Source organism: Sceloporus occidentalis, unplaced genomic scaffold (assembly GCF_023333645.1).
Source record: "Sceloporus occidentalis isolate IW3139 unplaced genomic scaffold, rSceOcc1.0.p SCAF_4, whole genome shotgun sequence".
Lineage (NCBI taxonomy): Eukaryota > Metazoa > Chordata > Lepidosauria > Squamata > Phrynosomatidae > Sceloporus > Sceloporus occidentalis.
In genome coordinates this window covers 39,301,291-39,319,932 of record NW_028316984.1, presented here as the reverse complement: position 1 = coordinate 39,319,932, position 18,642 = coordinate 39,301,291, and the positions used below count along the sequence as shown (strand labels likewise).

General features: G+C 39.4%; 2 protein-coding genes across 2 annotated transcripts in view; one reads left to right on the top strand and one right to left on the bottom strand.

Annotated features, from left to right (window-relative positions):
• FASTKD1 (FASTK mitochondrial RNA regulator 1) overlaps window positions 1–18,642 on the bottom strand; it is a 41,997-nt gene that overhangs the window by 4,418 nt on the left and 18,937 nt on the right. The window contains exons 9-13 of the mRNA XM_089519806.1: window positions 16,951–17,437; window positions 7,457–7,571; window positions 4,511–4,639; window positions 2,344–2,475; window positions 1,941–2,054 (exon numbers count right to left, since the gene is read on the bottom strand). Of these exons, the coding sequence (XP_089375932.1) occupies window positions 1,941–2,054; window positions 2,344–2,475; window positions 4,511–4,639; window positions 7,457–7,571; window positions 16,951–17,437 (977 nt within the window). The remainder of the gene's footprint in view (window positions 1–1,940; window positions 2,055–2,343; window positions 2,476–4,510; window positions 4,640–7,456; window positions 7,572–16,950; window positions 17,438–18,642) is intronic.
• LOC149313785 (uncharacterized) lies at window positions 10,035–13,063 on the top strand. Its single transcript, XM_089519805.1, has 2 exons — window positions 10,035–10,661; window positions 12,912–13,063. Exons 1-2 carry the CDS (start codon window positions 10,124–10,126, stop codon window positions 12,977–12,979), a joined length of 606 nt encoding a protein of 201 aa, XP_089375931.1. The 5' UTR covers window positions 10,035–10,123; the 3' UTR covers window positions 12,980–13,063.

The following is an 18,642-nucleotide window of genomic DNA, read 5'->3' as shown; positions in this document are numbered from 1 at the left end:
TCCAAAGTAGCATTTCAATTCCATTTGAATCAAGATGCTGTACTACCTACATTCTGTCTACAGTGTCATCACCATTGGATAAGGTGCTCCAGTCTGGATGTGTGTCAGGCATTCACCTTTTACATACACCATACATCTGCATTCCTGTTATGGCGGTCCTTAAAAGGGATTTCAAGTATCCTCTCAGTGACTGTCCAAACGGGTGGTAGAGACTATACACCTCTATGAGTTTGCCTGTTCCTGTGGACCTCAGCACTCACTCTACAAGAGTAATGGCTTCCTCTGCGGTGTTCCCTTGCCTGAATTTTGTAAAGTTGCCATACGGTCACAGCTGTTAAATATATTCAGCATTACTGACTAGACTGCAGAGGTAGGGTGGAAGCTCACTTTAGACGTGCTGTTATTTCTTCTATTCTCCAGTGAACAGACCCATCATCCTTTAGTAAACTTTACAATCACCTATTTGTGTGAGGCATAAAGACTACAAAGGAGAAGAACACGTTGTTTACCTGTAACTGTGGTTCTTTGAATTGTCATCCATGACCTACCACAGCCCATCTTACCTCCCCTCTTTTCAGGTCTGTTATATTCTCAGTAGATTTTGAAACTAAGGGGACTGTAGCTTGGCAGTCTAGGACATGTGCGGAAGTTAGATAGCTGGCAGGATTACCACCAAGCTAAAATTCTGCCTAGATCTTATCCAGGCACAAAAGCCCATTTCTGTGAAGGCAGAGATGACCACTCAAAGAGCCATAATGACAGGTAAGCAACCTGTCTTTCTAGTGAAAAACTTATCCTGAGGATGTCATAGCATGTCTGAATTACATTCCATTCTTTTTCAAATTGTTCCTTTCAGTTCAGTGCAAAGACTATTCTTACATTAAACAGAGTTTAATGTTTAGGATGTTGCTTTGCAATTAATCTTTTTTTAAAAAATATGAGCTGTGTGCTTTACTATATGACCACATCTACATTTAAAAGATCTGTAAAATATAAAATTTATGGAAATACTATGGATATAATTATTATATAATACAATGGTAAAACGGAAACTAATAAATTTTCGCTTCTGCTCATAGCACTTATATAACAACATTCCACCCAGCTAGCTGGACAAATAATTATATCTCTTCAAATACCAGACTACATATAACATTTCTCAAGGAGAACTCTCCCCTCCTCTGCTCTGCATTCATCCACATTTACTCCAGAGGGTCTCCCCTAACCCCCCACTCCCAGAGTAGATTTTGGGAGGTATGAGAGGGCTGTGGAGTGAAGGAGGAAATAGATCTTCACCATTCCACCCAGGGAAGATATTACCTAATTAAATGACAGTAACTTGATTACATCCTATATTTTCAGATTTCAGAAACTTAGGGGGGGTACAGACCGCCAGAAAGAGGCGCCTCCCTGGCGCCTCTCTTTGTTCCACAGGAGCGCTGCAGCAATCAAATTGCGCAGCACTGCTGCGGAGCAAATAAGGAGTGCCCGGAAGAGGCTAATTTCTGCGGCACTCCAAAGTGCCAGAGCTGGCGCAGTGATATCGGAGCTGCGCCACCCCGCTTGGAAGCGGCGCAGCTGCAACATCACCGTTACACACCCCATCTGATGGATGTGCCGCAGCTGCGGTGCCCTCATCACATGCAAGGGTTGCCGAGTGTGTGGTTGCTCCGCCCACCAGGCAACTCTCGCACATGATGAGGGCGCTGCAAAGGTCCGTCTGTTCCGGGCCATAGTATCCTTGCCACAGAAGCATGACCTTCAAGGAATGGTACAGGATCATCATAAAAGAAACAGGAAACAATGGCTGTATGTTTAGGGTCACTTTTCTAGAGCTTACTTCTGTACATGTGAGTAACTATCTTGAGTACTTTATGTTTAGGAGAAGATTTCCGTTAAGCACCAAAGCAAGGAAGCTTTTCAGCGAATGAGCTACCTACCAATTCCATAGCAGTAAGGAGTGAATACAGACACCTTGGCAAAATGGCTTCCTCCCAAGATTTCTCCCAGCAGTCTGTGAATCTGCTGTTGTAATGCACTGAGACTACCATTGCCTGGGAGAAAACAGGACAACATGCAACACAACATTAGAAGCAAAGGAAAAATGGAATAGAACACTCAAAAGTTGTTATATGTTCAAAAACTATCATAACCTATAAACATTTTGTAAATAACAAGCAGATCACTTTTTATAAGGGAGACTAATATCAGACTGAAGAACAAGACTAGTTTCTATTTACTGAAATTAAGTAGGAATAAACATGATCCTTCTGCAAAAGGTTATTTAAAAATGAATGGCAACATCTGCAATGCCACTGGCATTTAACAATTTAAAATACTTACTTTTTTTCTGCAGCTGCTGACAGTAGCGGTCATGAAACCATGGGATTTGAAGTTCTGGACACTCCAAGCAGACTGCTCGGTTCAGTTCCATCAGCCGTAAGCGGACTCTCCTGTTTAAGGCATCTGGTAGTGCTAATTTCAAAAGACAAAGGGGAAAAAATACCAAACCAGCATTTATAATACCGTTTGCCCAACAGCTTATCTATTACTTCAAAAGAAAGCAAGTGATCCTTTGGGCAAGGCAAACTGATCGATTACAGAAAGAATTTAGCAGTTTCACCCAATACTATAGAAGTTCAGAACAAATAGCGGTTTCCATAAAAAATTGAATGTGTGTATTGAAGGCAAAATACTAAAATTTTAAAACTTTTGCTAAGAGCAAAAAAATTCCCAAAGAGGTTTAGTAAAAATATTAATGTATTGTAAGAATACAAAATTATTGCACTAAAATGCATTAATACAAAACTATTATATAAAACATAGGTTTTTGTGTGTTTTTTTGGCTATGTGGCCATGTTCTAGAAGAGTTTATTCCTGACATTTCGCCAGCATCTGTGGCTGGCATCTTTCTCTGAAGATACCAGCCACAGATGCTGGCGAAACGTCAGGAATAAACTCTTCTAGAACATGGCCATATAGCACGGAAAAGCCACAAAAAACTATGGATGCCAGCCATGAAAGCCTTCGGCTTCATATTATATAAAACACTTATAAAACTATTATAAAAACTACTATTACCAAATAAATAGTTTTGGTATTTGGCAGCATTCAGACTACAATTGTAAGCTGACCCAGTTTGTGAGGTTTGTACTGGCTCTGTAGCACATGAATGAAATATGTTTGTTGATTATATTGCTATTTGCATTACTAACTTTCACAAGGTCTTTCCCCAGACAAGCCAATATATCTAATAGCTAATCTGCACAACTCTGAAGATACTTTGCCTACAAACTGCATTTCTCTTAGCTGGTCAGGGAAACAATTAGAGGCTCAGATAGTGGCATATCCAAAACCTTTCTCTGCTACAAGTTAACTGGAAGTTTTCAAAGATTAGTGAGAGGTTTTTTTGAATAAATAGACTCAATGTTTTCTAGAAAAAAACAGCCTCTGTAAGTACAGTCAACCCTCCATAGCCATGGATTCCTTATTCACAGATCAATCATCCACAGCTTGGAAATACTCAAGAAACATATAAATTCTAAAAAGCAAATCTCAACTGTGCCATTGTATTTAATGAGACTAGAGCATCCACAGATTTTGGTATCCACAGGGGGTCCTGGAACCAAACCCCAACGGATACCAAGGGACCACTGTACATACTGCATTTGAACAAAACATCTTTTCACTGCACTATAGGCACTCATGGAACCAACACATGCTATAAGTAGCATAACATTCATACTGAGATTTACACGGAGAAACCATTTTGCTTTGTACCATCTAGAAAGTGGCCTGATGGTAAAACACAGTGGCAGGCAAACAATGCATCACAAGAAGTTAAAAACATGCAAACTAATAATAGCTAAGGCAACAGTGAAGTCTCAAAACAGAGACAAAATTCTGTTGCTGATGTTCTTAAGGTGGTTTGGGTCAAGTATCCTCCTAGTCGTCAAAGGACAAGTAGAGATATTTATTCTACCCTGGACAGATTGAAATTTTTAGGGTTTCTGCCTACCAGCACTCCAAATAATCAATAAAGAAGGAGACAGGTACTTGCCTATCTTGGCTCCTTTTGCTCATAAGATCACTTGCTCTGAGAGGTAAAAGAGAAGAACAAGGAGAAGCCTTATGCTACTTAAGCAAAGAACAAATGTCTTCCTCAGTAAGATTGCTGTAGCTGCTGAGGAGAAGAAACAGGCATGTCTTCTCCTCATTTTCCTTCTCAGAGAGAGTACAAAGGATATACAAATAAGCAAGCAAGGCTGTCATCTTGCACACCTTTAGTTGGAAATCCTACTGGGACTCATTCCTAAATAAGTGCGCAAAGGTATATGACCTGGAGTTCATCTTCTAAACTTAACTTTATTCCCCAATGGGAAGAAAGTGGATGGAGAATAGTAATTTCTAATTCCACACATTTGCAAATGAATCTCCAAACATTTACAAGAAAAATGAGCATTTCTGAAGTCCATCTAAAATAAATGGTATACAAGTAGTTATTGCTTACTTTCAAGCTGGGTATCCAATTTGGTTAGGAATTCAACATTAAATATTGCCTTTATCACAGTCTCTGGAAAATACTCAGCAACAGCCAAAGCAAAACCAAGCAGCACAAGAAGATGAGGTTCAAAACAATCTGTATAAAATAAATACATTGATACATTAAATGATCTTGTTTTTGGGAAAGTGGTTACCTGAAAAGTGGGAACCTGATCCAAGGTAGCTTAAATTTTAATATTGGAATTACAACATGTGAACATATTTGCATATATTTTCTCACTTAACATCATTCTGCTTTTCAAAAACTAGATTTTGGCTTTTTATTTTTATGGGGTTGCATGGAAAGAAGACAAAGGGCTGGGACATAAAATTTGGACATAGGAAGGCTGGAAAACTTTACTTAACTTTTCCTTCTCCCCTAATTTCCCAAGATTTCAGCTCTGTCTACTTATTATGCTTATTCTTTCCTTCCAAATGAAAGTGGAGTCTTATGATACTTCTCTCTGGAGCCCAGTTGCTACTCTTTAGTGTCTTGTAAGTCAATATATGTTAACACTATCAGAAGCAAGTTTAACCACTGGAACTGTGCAGATTAAAATGTCTTTTTAGAGTGATGTAGGTTAAATAAATTCAATGGGACTATGCTGGAGAAATGCCAGTTGCTATCTTTCTACCCTATTATACTGACAAACCAACAACACTTCTTCTAGATGTTGAATGAGCACTTAATCCTGGCAGGTTCCAGAAAGTAACAAATCTCACTTTCATTATGGTTGCTGGAGCCAAAGGAATTAATAGAAACCTTTAGCATGGACTATAAATGGAAGTGGAGAAATATCCAAAATCTATTTCCAGAAATAACAGAAATTTAAATAAATGAACAAAAACAACTGAAAGCCATTAAGTAAATGTTCACAAACAGTTCAGTAAAAGTTATTTTAAGATTTAAAAGTCACACAAAATGATTTGGCTTTATGTTGTCATCGCCACTAAGATTTATAAGAAAAATATAAATAAGTGATTAAATAAACAAGTGATAGATAGTGCAGTCCAGACAACAGAGGCCAAGTGCTGAATAAGAACAGCACAGTTCTTATTTTTTACCTCTCTCCACTGCAGAAAATATTGCCAGAATCCTAATTAACATTTACTTGGATTAAATCTTGAGAAAAAATGGAGGAGAAACAATTGAGATGATTTAAAAACATGCTATTGATACCACATACATGTTTAAGTATTTACCACACTCCATATAATCCCTGAAAAGCATATTCCAGATTTCTTCTATTGTTCCGTGTTTCTCACTTTTCTGTACAGTACTTAAAAAAACCTTTATATTTATTGAGAGGCTTTCAATAAGGGAGTGGAGTTATGTCTAACTTTCCAGTACTCTGGGAAAGGATGGGGAAGGATATCTGTGGTTGATTCTTGGAAAGATCCAGGGGGTGGTAAAAGGGAAAGGGGGCAGCAGGAGGCCTTCAGTTTAAATTATTGGTGTGCAAGAAAGACAAGGGAAACCAGTGGCCTTTTCGGACCGTGTTGGGGATAAAGGTGGCATGAAACTTTTTTTCAGGATTCCTTAAAACCACCACGAAGCTTTGCTTCATGTAGTGCTGTCTCCCAGACTCCACTTGTGCATGCAAACACACTCTCTTAGCCATGTCTTTCACTAGTAGTGGCAGGAAACTGAGGCTTGGGCACAGGGCATCATTTTTGTGGCTTGGAGAGGCACCATTTTGGGACAGACTGACTGACTGGAGCAAGGAGTTACAGCACATGGAGGTGAGGGAAGAATTGGTGGCAAAAAGGAGCTTTCACATTTGGACCCTGCTTAAGCTTTCTGAGCTTTACTTGGAATTGGATGGCAGGTTGGAGCTGCAGTCCAACCTGCTATTGCTTTCTTTCTTCAGACAGGCTGCGAGAAAGACTAGCAGAAGAAGAAATATTTATTTGTGGGGAAGATATGTCTCTGGGGAAGGAGGGGGAAGAATATCTGGGGTTGATTCTTGGAAAGAGCCCTTTGCCTTGGAGCAGCTCCTACAGTTAAAATATCTATCTCCCTTTCCCTGTCCACGACAGTCTCCAGTGCAGTCCAGAGCATGTGTCCTCTGTAAACCCACTATGGCTGAGCCCCTTTCCACCTCAACAAAGAAGGATTGAAAGTTCTCCCCCCGCCCCCCCCCCCCCCCATGGGAGAAGCTTCTCCCTTTGCAGCTGCTGGTCACTTTGGGAGCAGCAACTGACCAGCTGGCTGAGCAGAGACAGAGAAGCTTTTTGCCCACACTAGCCTTTGTCACAAGGCCAGAATGGGTGAGAGGCTTCTTGATCACTGGTCAGCCAGGTGCTCAATTGCTGCTCTAGCTGCAGATTCTGCACTGAGCAAGGGGTTGAATTAGATAGCCCATAAGGCTAATTCCAGCTCTATGACTGCATTAGTCTCCATACAGTGGCATGTCATGAAAAGCTGAACAGTCACCCCAACCCCCTCAGGGCAAATGGCACAGCTGCAATAGCAGCTTCTCCAGAGACACTGGGAAATTTCATAAACATCAATTCGGGGGCAGGGGGGATCATTATCTGAAAAAAAAAATCATCATTTGGGTCAGCAAGAGATACATTCTTCATAATCATTTAAAATGCACTCCTGCTTGCACAGTAGTCATTTTGAAAGATACAGAAAGGAACAGAACCTGCTGCACTGCTCACTAATTTAAATTCACTCTACCTATTGATGTTTTTAAAGCCTGGACCAGTCTCCCCTGGGAAACAAGCAAAAAAGGCACTGAACATTATATTCATTCCTTTTTCCTTGAAAGAAAGAAAGAAAGAAAGAAAGAAAGAAAGAAAGAAAGAAAGAAAATGACACAAAAGGTCTGGCTTTATGTTCTCATATGCCACTAATTTAAACTTGAGGAAAATATCCATGACAGCCATTTCTCTTTGATTAACTTACCTATCCGAGGGCTGAAGTGTCCAATGCAAACCTCAAAAAACTTTTCACCTTGAGGAGGATCATAATTTAAAACAGCAAAGGGAAGAAGAAGAGAATACGTTCCTGAATTGTAAATCTATGAAAAATTGCAAGGGGAGGGGGGAGAGAAAGGAAAAAAAGGGGTTAATAACATTTTTGCCAAACTTGTAAATTATTCAAAATGCAACTATAACCAGGGAGATGGTCTAAGACTGCCACAACCATCTATCAGCCTCATTTTCAGTTACAAGGTAACAGATATCCAAGGCAGCATTCCCACTGCAGAAACAATCCAGGTTGAAATCAGTTTAACTGCCATGACTCAGTGCTATGGAATCCTGTGAATTGTTATTTGTTGTGGCACCAGAGCTCTCTGACAGAGATTTTCACACGGGGAAAAGTGACAGGAGGTGTATAGCGGGATTTTCCCATTAATGAAAAGCGGCACTAGAATTCCTCTTCATTCGTGGGGAAATGCTGCAATTATCACAACGTCACACAACGTCGTCTAAAAATCTCCAGAGAAGCCTAAATGTCTCACAAAACTACAAATCCCAGAATTCCATTCTGAGCCATGGCAGCTAAAGTGGTGTAAAACTGGATGATTTCTGCAGTGTGGGTACAACCTTATAAAAGGAATGAAAAAGGCTCAGTGTGACATTCACTCATAACTATTTCAGTGTAATGTTAGAGATGAAATGAACAGAACAAGATTCATGTACGGCTCTGTGAGCAATCACAGGCTATTAGCTAGTTTCATGCTTACCTTTTATAGGGTTTCATTTAAAAAAATAAAAATAAAGGTAAGGTAGCTCCTGGAAAAAACAATGAAGGTGCCATGACACTATTTGGCTGTCAGGAGTCTACCTAAGATGAGTTGGGGTATTGGCTGCAGGTTCCCACACACTCCTCTTTCTGTTCCTCTCCATAGGGAAAGGCTAGATCTAAGAAGGAAATCCTATTTTTTAATGGAGCATTTCCTACAGCACATAGGATACATGTGGCCCCTGGAGTATCCCCCCTCCCACCTGGCAGCCCAGCAACAGCAACGAAGGTGAGGGCACCGCCCAGGGCCCTTTAAAAGAGGCCCAGGAACAGCGACCTCGGCGAGGCGGCGCAGCAGCAGCGAGGGAGAGAGAGGCAGCGTCTTTGGGGCTGGGCAGGCCCCTGGAGTATCCCCCCTCCCACCTGGCAGAGAGTGTGTGGTGAAATTACTGATATGGGCAATAAAAAACGTTCTAGAACAAGCCCTGATACAAACAAGCAGAACAAAGCTTCCAAACAGCTTAGAATTGATGACTTACTTGTTAATGAGGAAACTGCGAGTACTCCATCTAAATTGGCAAACACAAACTTAGAATTTTCAATTCCAACTGCTAACAACTTTCTTGTGTTGGGGCAAGAAAATGAGCTTTTATCTGAACTTTTAGTATCTTCAGGGAGTGAACCGGCTAATATTGGTGGAGGGGTGTCCCTGGAACTAAATGAGTCTGTATGGGAGAAACTGCCAGATACTGAGAAGGAACAACTCACAAAGCAAAACAAGTTAAATCCACCGGATTTTGTGACAAAACAATGCCTTTTAACAGCTCATACTGTCATTTCAATTTATGAGCGCTTAGGGAAAATTGTTAATCAGGTAGAGCTTCTCAAACACTCCTTTGAGACTTTTATGCAGAAGCAATTAGTGGCAAAAGAGAATTTAGATTATGTCAATAGAGAAATACCCTGTAAAGCGAGGATTTCCACTATCAATAACCCCAGAGGCAATCTACCAGCAACTTTTAAGGAGAGGGGGGAAAGAAACCACGGTAGGGTTTTACAAGTAAACCAAGTTATGTTGCAAATTGCCTACAACAGTATAAACAACGGCAGATGGAGATCCAAGAGAATTATTAGATCCTCGCTGAGCCAACTCCTACAGGTGCCCTTCTACGACATTGATATCCTTGATGTGGAATGGCTTCCTAATACATCAATTTATAAACGAATCTTGTTAACATTTGAACAATCTACAATTTCTCTCATGTTGTTGAAAATGAAACCTTTTTTATTCAAATTCCAAATAATTCCAGCACAGGTTTTTCGGGATCAAATTTTATCTCCTCTGTTCCCTAATAAGCATGATAGTGGGGGGCCTGCAGTTCAAAGTAATGCCCACCTGACAATTCCTAAAGGAATCCCTAAAGGGACCCTGAGTAAGACCACACCGAAGCCCAATTCAGTTAAAACCTCCAACAGTACGGCAGAGAGGCAACCCACAGAGAAACTGGCCACAGATTTAAGTGATTTAATAATTAATATAGAACAACATGACATCACATCCAGAGTGGACGACCTTAAAAATATGCTGCTTACTACAAAGGATTTGGCCATACCACTGTGGAACTCAATAACTACCGCTGAGGCCCACGATGTGGAGAGGGCTTTAGATATGAGTTCTATTGATGCTCTCTTATCAATGAATAAAAAGGACCTTACAACTATAATTCCAGTACAACCTTTGGAACCTAAGAGAGTTAATACTGTACCCTCAGTATAGAAGCATCTAACAAACAAAAGGGTCCAGTTCAAACAGAACTCTTGAACATTGATGATGACATGGACTTTACATCAGCCTGACAACTAAGCTTATTAAGTTGGAATATCATGGGCTGGGGAAATAAGTTCCATGATGCAGACTTTGCAAATTACCTCCAAACTTTTAAAATTCTATGTTTACAAGAGACATGGGCCCTTGAAACCAATTTGCCATCTCTTTATGGATTTCAAGCATTTTCTGTTCCCGCAGTTAAAAGTTGTACAAGAGGCCGTGGTAGTGGTGGTCTTACAATATTTATATCGGTTGATTTGCAGGCAGAGATTCAACCAATAACTAGTGCTTTTCCACATTGTATACAAGTGCTAGGTATCAAGAGCATGGATTTTGGTTTCTTAATTTGTATAAATGTTTACTTCCCCCCTAACTTAGCAAAGAACGTAGGTCCTAATAATATTTGGGATAGTTTATCTGAAACCATATTTTCCTTAGAGAGCCAATATCCCTCTACAAGGCTTTTACTTTGTGGAGATTTTAATGCTAGAATCGGAAATGACTCAAGGCAGGTGGAGAGTACTAACCAAGGATTAATTGCTTATACTGCACCAGTTCCTAGGGTCTCAAAGGATATAATTACCAACAAAGCGGGCTCTAAACTTATAGAAATTCTTTCTTTGCATGGCTTGCTGTGCCTTAATGGAACCCATTATGATCTGACATCGGGTCCATATACGTATGTTACCAACAGGGGAACAAGTACAATAGATTATATAATAGTATCTGCAAATCTGGTTCCTGATATTTGTAGATTTGAAGTTATTAGTCGTGTTGAAAGTGATCATTTCCCTTTGTCATTATTATTTAATACTGGGTCATTTCATCTCCCTGATACTCCCCAAAATTTAAATTTAAACTTAAATTTAAATGGAATTCATATCAGGGAACAGAGAATACGGTGGTCAATTAATCTGGGTAGCTCAGTCCATCAGATGCTGGAGAGTATTACTTTTAAGTCCCTACAATCAGCTATTTTAAATTCCACTTCAGATATTCTACATATTTTCCAAACTATCATTCAAATGCTTAGGCCCAAGTTGGTGAGTAACAAACAATTTAATCCCAACACGGTAGCAACTAACAGATGGTTTGATTTTGAATGTCAAAGTGCTCGGAAAGCACTGATGAAGTGCTCTCGGCAGGCACTTAGAAACAACGACAATATCTCTCCTGAAATCTTAGCCTCTATGCGGTCAGCCTATAAGGCACTTTTAAAACACAAAAAAGATGAATATATTAGAACGCAATGGAAACAAATAGCGCAAGCGGTTACAGAAAAAAATGAGAAACAGTTTTGGGATATTACTGCCTCTAGCATGAATAGGATTAGACCGGTTATTGTGGGGCATATTTCACACGGAATCGCGGCTTTCGCTATTAGCGCCTAAGGGCATTTCGGCTAGCGAAAGTTTCCGGGTTACGAAAGCGGCGGCGGAACGAATTAATTTCGTAACCCGGGGTACCACTGTATAGACAATCGCTTATTGGTTCTGATTAAGGAACTTTATACCAATACAACAGCAAGGATTAGAGTTGGTACTTCTGGCTCACTAACTGATCCCATTCCCACAAATAAAGGAGTTAAACAAGGATGCCTTTTGGCACCAACACTTTTTAATTTATTTTTGAATAATATTATCCCAGTACTTTCTGGCCCAGAATTCTTCCCGCCTACACTTGGATCTAAAAAGATCTCTATTTTGTTATATGCCGATGACATGGTTTTAATCTCACTTACACGTATAGGTCTGAGAAGGTTACTTTCCAAGTTAGAGGCATTTTGTTCCAAGGAAAAGCTTGTTATTAAGTATAATAAAACAAAGGTAATGGTTTTTGGGAAAAGACACGCTGATTTTCGTTGTTCTATTAATGGTCATCAGATTGAACAATGCAGAGAATTTAAGTATCTCGGCATTTACTTCACAGAAAATCTTTCTTGGAAGCCCCATATAGAAGCTAGTAGAGCAGTAGCTGTGAGATTAATTGGAGCAATCCTTAGATTCTATAATCAGGCAGGGGGCCACTTAGTTGCGCCTGCTGTTAAAATATTCCAGAGTAAAGTTATAACCCACATTCTTTATGGCGCTGCCGTGTGGGGTTGGGATGATTCCCAACTGGCCAAACTGGAGGCCATCCAGAATATGTTTCTTAGGAAGTTGCTCCTACTCCCACCTGGCACGCCTGCAGCCTTGGTTCGGGCTGAGGTTGGCCTTCCTTCTATTAGAGCTCGTATTCATTTTACTTTATTTAATTATTGGAGATCTATAAAAGATTCTACGGTTAAGGTCTTTCCTAAGTTGTGCTTTCATTATTTACCAAGCTGCAAAGTTTGGAGCTCAAGATACCAGAGGCTGCTTGAAACATATCCTGCTCTAATTGAAAATCCTTCCAGTTGGAATTCAAGAGAGAAACTCCGTGAATATATTTTTAACCAAGATGTGCATCTGGATAGACTGACTATTAATAACTCGAAATTTTCTAAATGGTTTAGATTATATAAATTGGACCATCAGATGGCTGTTTATTTAGGGAATCTTACATTTTTAAAGCTTAGACAGGCTTTTACAGCTCTCCGCTTCCAAACAATGCCCTCAGCTATGATTGATGGTAGATATTCACATACACCTAAGGATTCCCGTTTATGTATTTGTGGAGCCTCAGAAATTGAGGATTTACCTCATTATTTGTTTTCTTGCTCACTATATACTGGTCCAAGAACTAAATTTATGGGATCTATTCTGTCCAATTTACAGTCTAATACCATTTCCGAAAAAATATATTATCTCTTGTCTGATATCGATTCTAAGGTAACTTATAAGGTTTCACTGTTTGCTTCAGCAGCAATTAAAATTCGGGCAAGGGTAATAGCAGACATCGCAGTTGATTGCCAGGGGGATGATCTTATCTAAACTCTGAAGCTTTTTTCTTTTTCTTTTTTCTTTTCTTCTTTTTTCAATGCTTTTAATGACTGTTAGGTGGATGATTTTACCCAAACTTTGAAGTGGTTTTTTTTTGTTTTTTTTCCCCCCACTTCTTTTAATGTTGTTCTATTTAATTGATTGGAAGTATATTATGTATTATGTATTAAATCTGGATGTTATTTGAGGGGATATTTTATAATTCTAAATTGCTGTTACTGGTTTTATATTTTATATTTTATATTTTATCATGCGAATGGCCTTTGGCTCAAGCATTAATAATAAAGATGATGATGATGATGAAAAAAAAATGTGGCCCTCAATGCCATTTTGGGGGACCCAGACCCTCAATTTTTTGGGCCCTTATACCTGCCAGTGAATCAGGTGACACACTAAAGAGGGGTGGACACTTCTCCTTAAACACCTACCTTTTGGCAGAATGGGTGGTGGCATTCACCTCAGGTGAAGCTCAGTGGGAAGAGAAAGGAGAGGCCCTAGAATGTTTTAAAATTAACATTTCACATTTCAAAATTTTAAATCGAAAATTATTTTTTAAAAAATCATTTTAATTTTTTTAAAATCATTTTAAATTTTCTTTAAAACATCACATTTTAAAAAATATTCACTATGCATATGTAAATACTTTTAGGTAGTGTGTATGATATTGTAATTTGAAGGTATAATTTTAATCTTGCTAGTTGTTTATATCACATTTTTGCCATTGCATTCAGTGGTACATGGGAATTACAATTCACATGTAACATTTGTGCAAAAAAGCATTACTAAGGATTCTGTATGAAATGGGAGGAGGTCAATTGGGGGAGTGACATCATGAGTTACCGCACTGGGTGACAGCAACCCTAGTGGCGCCACTGACCAATACCTTGCAACATTCTCCCCCACACCAGTTAGAGGATATTGGGGGGATGTTCTGGGCCAAAACCTTTATTGTGAATACAGTATAATGAGAAGGTGGGAAATCATTTTTGCCCCTAACTCTGACAGTTGCCCATCTGTACTATGAAGTAAGCTGACATACATATCCATATAGTTCAGCACTCAGAAGTGTTTTCATTTTCATTTTGGTATTTACTATTACTTATTGTTTAAGTTTTGCAATATTAAGGTACCTTTGTAAATTAAGAGTACAATATAATTTTCTAAAAACAAGTAAATAAACAGTTGAGATGGGAGACAGACTGATTTGGCCTCAAAAAAAGCATGAAAATTAGCAAAAAAGTTAGAAATTTTCATCAGGTATGAAAAAGTCCTCAAGAAAAACATTAACTCAACAAGTTAGACTGTGATACTCCCTGCATCCTCAATAATATTCCCAGCATTTCCCCATATGTTTTTCTTCTAGTCCCTGCGAGGTGTAGTATGCTAGCAATTTAAATCTCACTTTTAAAGAACACCATTTTACATTTATAGAACAAATGGGATAAAAAGAAGTGGACTCCATACAATCCAGTGTTCTGTTGACCTCAAGATGCTAGGCAGTGATTCATACCCTTTTCCTGACAGATTCCAGTCCCTTCCTCTCTGGCCACTTTCTCTGCATGAAGAGAGGAAACAGACTGGAGCCCAAACAGTTCTGGAAGGCAATTTATCACTAGCTACCGACCTAAAAAGATTCACTATGCAACATGGCCAAAGGAAAGAAAATAGAGATTGGCTTCTGTGTAATAAAAACATAAACAAAGGTTGCATTTATCTGGTGTAAATGTTACCTTATTTCTTTTATGCACATGCCTGCCTTTGCAGCTCCAGCCGGAGAGCACCTTAATTACATGCTGCTTCCTCAGCCATGTATATGAAGGAAAAGACTCCACACAAGCGCTACCTTTGACAAATCACAGGTGGCATGTAACAATAGTTGTTTATTTTAACTATTCCAGATGTATCTGAAAAGTACCCTAAAAAGTGCAAATTCAGAAGCAGCCCCGGGTTTAAATCTAATTTGGGGTGGAGGGGAAAAGTAAAGGAGGTGCTTAATTTTGCCTCCTCTTGGGAAGAGGGAGAAGAAGAAAAAGTGGGAAATGTCTTTCCTTTCCCACCAAGCATAGTTGCAGCAAACCAGCACTGCCATTCATATTGCCCTACCAGGAACAGAGGATGCGGTTCAGTGTCACCAGGATGGTGGTAAAACCAAAACCCTCTCTCTCCTTTTCCATCCAATTCCAAGAAAACTGCTTCTGTACTAAACCAATGTCTGCTGTCAGTAATGGACTGGATGAGAGACATAAGAGATGCTCCTGGTCAATCAGAAGGCCGATTAGGGAAAAGGGATTCAGCCTGTGCTAGATGGGTCATGCTCCCCCTGAAATCTCAGGTTCAAGTTTGAGGGTACACCTGGAATCAGATCTGAGCCTGGATGTCCAGGTTTCAACAATAGCCAGGAGTGCATTTGCGCAATTAAAACTAGTACACCAGCTGTGCCAGTTCCTTGAGAAGTCAGATTGGGCTATGGTTACACATGCCTTCAATATATCCCATTTGGACTACTGTAATACACTGTGAGAACCAGCATGGCGTGGTGGTTTGAGTGTTGGACTATGACTCTGGAGACTAGGGTTTCATTCCCAGCTCAGCCATCAAACGCACTGGCTGACCATGGGTAAGTCACATGCTCTCAGCCTCAGGGGCAAGCAATGGAAAACCTCCTCTGAACAAATCTTGCCAAGAAAACCACGATAGGTTTGCATTAGGGTTGTCATAAGTCAGAAACAACTAAAACAAGGCACACAACAATAGCAATGCATTGTATTGTTTAGAGGAGGGTTGACTTTGCCTTCCTCTGAGGCTGAGAAATTGTGACTTGCCCAAAGCCACTCACTGGATTTCTATGGCTGGGCATGGATTCAATATCTGGACTCCAGAGTCCTAGTCCAACACTCAGACCCCTATATCACGCTAGCTACTGTTATTTAATTGTGTGGGAGTTTAAATTTTTTTATAAAATAAGATTTTATCTTAATCTTGTTTTAAATTAGTTTAAGCCTCCTTGGGTTGCATTCCAGGAGAAAGGTGGGGTACAAATTCAATTTTTAAAATGAATAATAAATAAGGATAATGAGCCATAAGACTATTTGTTTTTTTCAGTATTGCACATACAATGGTTATTACTAATACATATACAATGTGCCCTTGCCTTATGCGGGGGATCCGTTCCGGACCATCACCACCCCGAATAAGGCAAATCCCATGTATGATGAAGCCCCATTCATTTGAATGGTGCATGCCTCATGTGTGCGGTGCGACACGGTATGTGGGCACACACCCCATTCACCATATTAGGACTTGCCATCTGCATAAGCTCAAATCTGCGTCTGGTGAGCCTGCGTACAGCACGGGTGTGCTATACTACCTGTAGCAGCTTGGTGACAATGGGATAAATTGCTAATCAAATTACATTAGGAAAAGTATATTCATATGATTACCACAAATGTGCCCAAGAAATATTCAGAACCAATTCAACAAACTATCTGGTTGTTGATTTTTATTCGCTATCTTTGCATGAACAGTTGCAGGCTTTTCTAAAAACCAGATAAATCTGAGATAAATCTGAAGATGTGTACCCTTCTTTTCCTTAATCTTTCTTGAACAATGAAGACAGAATGTATTTTTCTTCCTGGAGTAGAATGACAGCAACCTTATCACCACTCAAAGTTGTGTTTATCTGGACAAGAAACTCTTACGTGAATTATTAAGAAGCTGCCCTCTACTAATTCAGGCCAAAGGGTGTGTGTCTATCTAGCAGATGTGTTTACACTGACGGCTGGCAGTGGCTCTCCAGGATTTCAAACAGTGGATTTCCTAACCTTAGCTGGATATTCCTAGGACTACACATGGCAACTCCTACCTGCCAAGTATGTACCACAGCATGACAGACCATTCCCAAGATAATATTGTACAGTTGTGCTTTCACTTACAGAAGAAATAAAATTCAAATATGCTGTTACCTTGTTTATGTGCTCAATGGTAATAGCAGCTGTTTTATCCAGTAATGGTGTGCAGAGGTAGCTGGTTTTTATGAGGAAAGATGAAAACTCTATCACATTTGCCCACGTCACATGGTCCACCAAACGCTGAAGAGTACTCATAGTTTCTTCAAGAAGCATTTCCTCAAACCACTCTCCGGATATATATTTCATTTCCTCTAAAAGAAGGTCCAAATCACTGGCTTTCTGAAGTCGCTGAAATGCACAATTGTTAATTTTTTGCAAAAGTTGTCCACATGGTCCAGAAGGACTTTGTTGACTCGACTGGTCACGTCGAACCCATTTAATGACAGCAGTGGCAAAAGAATTCAAATCGCTCAGGTTGCACTGAGGCAAAATGGCATCAATTCGTGTGACTACAACATCATCCATGGATGATGCAGGAAGCATGGAAAGAACGCGGATTAGCATAGAAATATCAGCTGGAATGATGCTAATTTGTAAGCAGCTGGAATTAAAATGAGAAACAAATCCATCAATTATTAGTAGTAAGAAATGGTGGACTGCAAATATTCACAACCACATTTCACAAGTAAATCACATGTTAAAAAGGCAGATGTGTTCCTGGACAGAAAATTTGTACCAGAGGTAGATATAACAGAAATAGGAATAGCTTCCTACACCACAAAACAGAAGAGCACTTTCACATGTTTTAGTATTTTTTTTTAAATTAAAAACTAAAAAAAAAATGCATGTGACATAAATAAATAGAAATATTTTGAACTTTCTAGAAACCATTTGAAAGCTTCTTCCAAAGTGCACCAAGGATTTTTTTTCTTTCCAGAAAATTTGATACCTATAACAGAAATAGGGATAGCTTCCTACACCACAAAACAGAAGAGCACTTTCACATGTTTTAGTAGTTCTTTTAAATTAAAAACTAACAAAATGCACATGTGACATAAATAAATAGAAATATTTTGAACTTTCTAGAAACCGTTTGAAAGCTTCTTCCAAAATGCACCAAGGATTTTTTTTCCTTTCACCAGCATTCACTTTTCTTATGATTTCCATTTTGGTGGCTAAACTTTCAGATCTATACTTTTATTTTTAACATGCTGTGGGTAGCTGGTGAGACCAGCTAATCTACTATCCACTTTTCTCTATTTTACTGTTCAGTAAGTTTCTGGAGGCAGCTGCTGTTATTTACTTTGTCTGTTGTAGGCTGGCATACCCAGCTGCATTAGGATTGGCTAGAGCAAAATCCTATTCTTTCCCAGCTCATGTTTTATTGCACTGTTTACTGCAGATATGCTGCTGCAACCCAGCACTGAAAGTCTGTAGTCGCTAGCTCTCCTCCACCATTTTTCTAAATTCAATGCTGCTAAAAGCTTATAACTAGACAGAGGACAAGAAGTAAAGGTGGCCGGCTGGGTATTAAGAGAATTTGCAAAAGTGAGTGAGTTTGTCAGAAGCTTTATTAACTGAGGTATGTCTGTATTTGATTGAAAGGTAATCCAACTGATATCAACTGAAGCTGCATATGTATTGCAGATATAATGCAGTTTGACCCACTTTAACTACAATGGCTCAATGCTATGGGAGTCTGGACTTTGTAGTACAAATGAGGTCTGAATCTACTTAAGTATATTTAAGACTAGCACCATATCCCTAAAGGGAGAAAATGAGAAAGAAGACCACAAACTAGATTAG

What these genes read in the sequence shown, in the direction of transcription:
- LOC149313785 (XM_089519805.1), top strand. Translation starts at nt 10,124, where the DNA reads ATGGGCTGGGGAAATAAGTTCCATGATGCAGACTTTGCAAATTACCTC. An exon ending in TATAATTACCAACAAAGCGG is followed by an intron (nt 10,662 to 12,911) that starts GCTCTAAACTTA and finishes TTGCTTCAGCAG; the next exon opens with CAATTAAAATTCGGGCAAGG.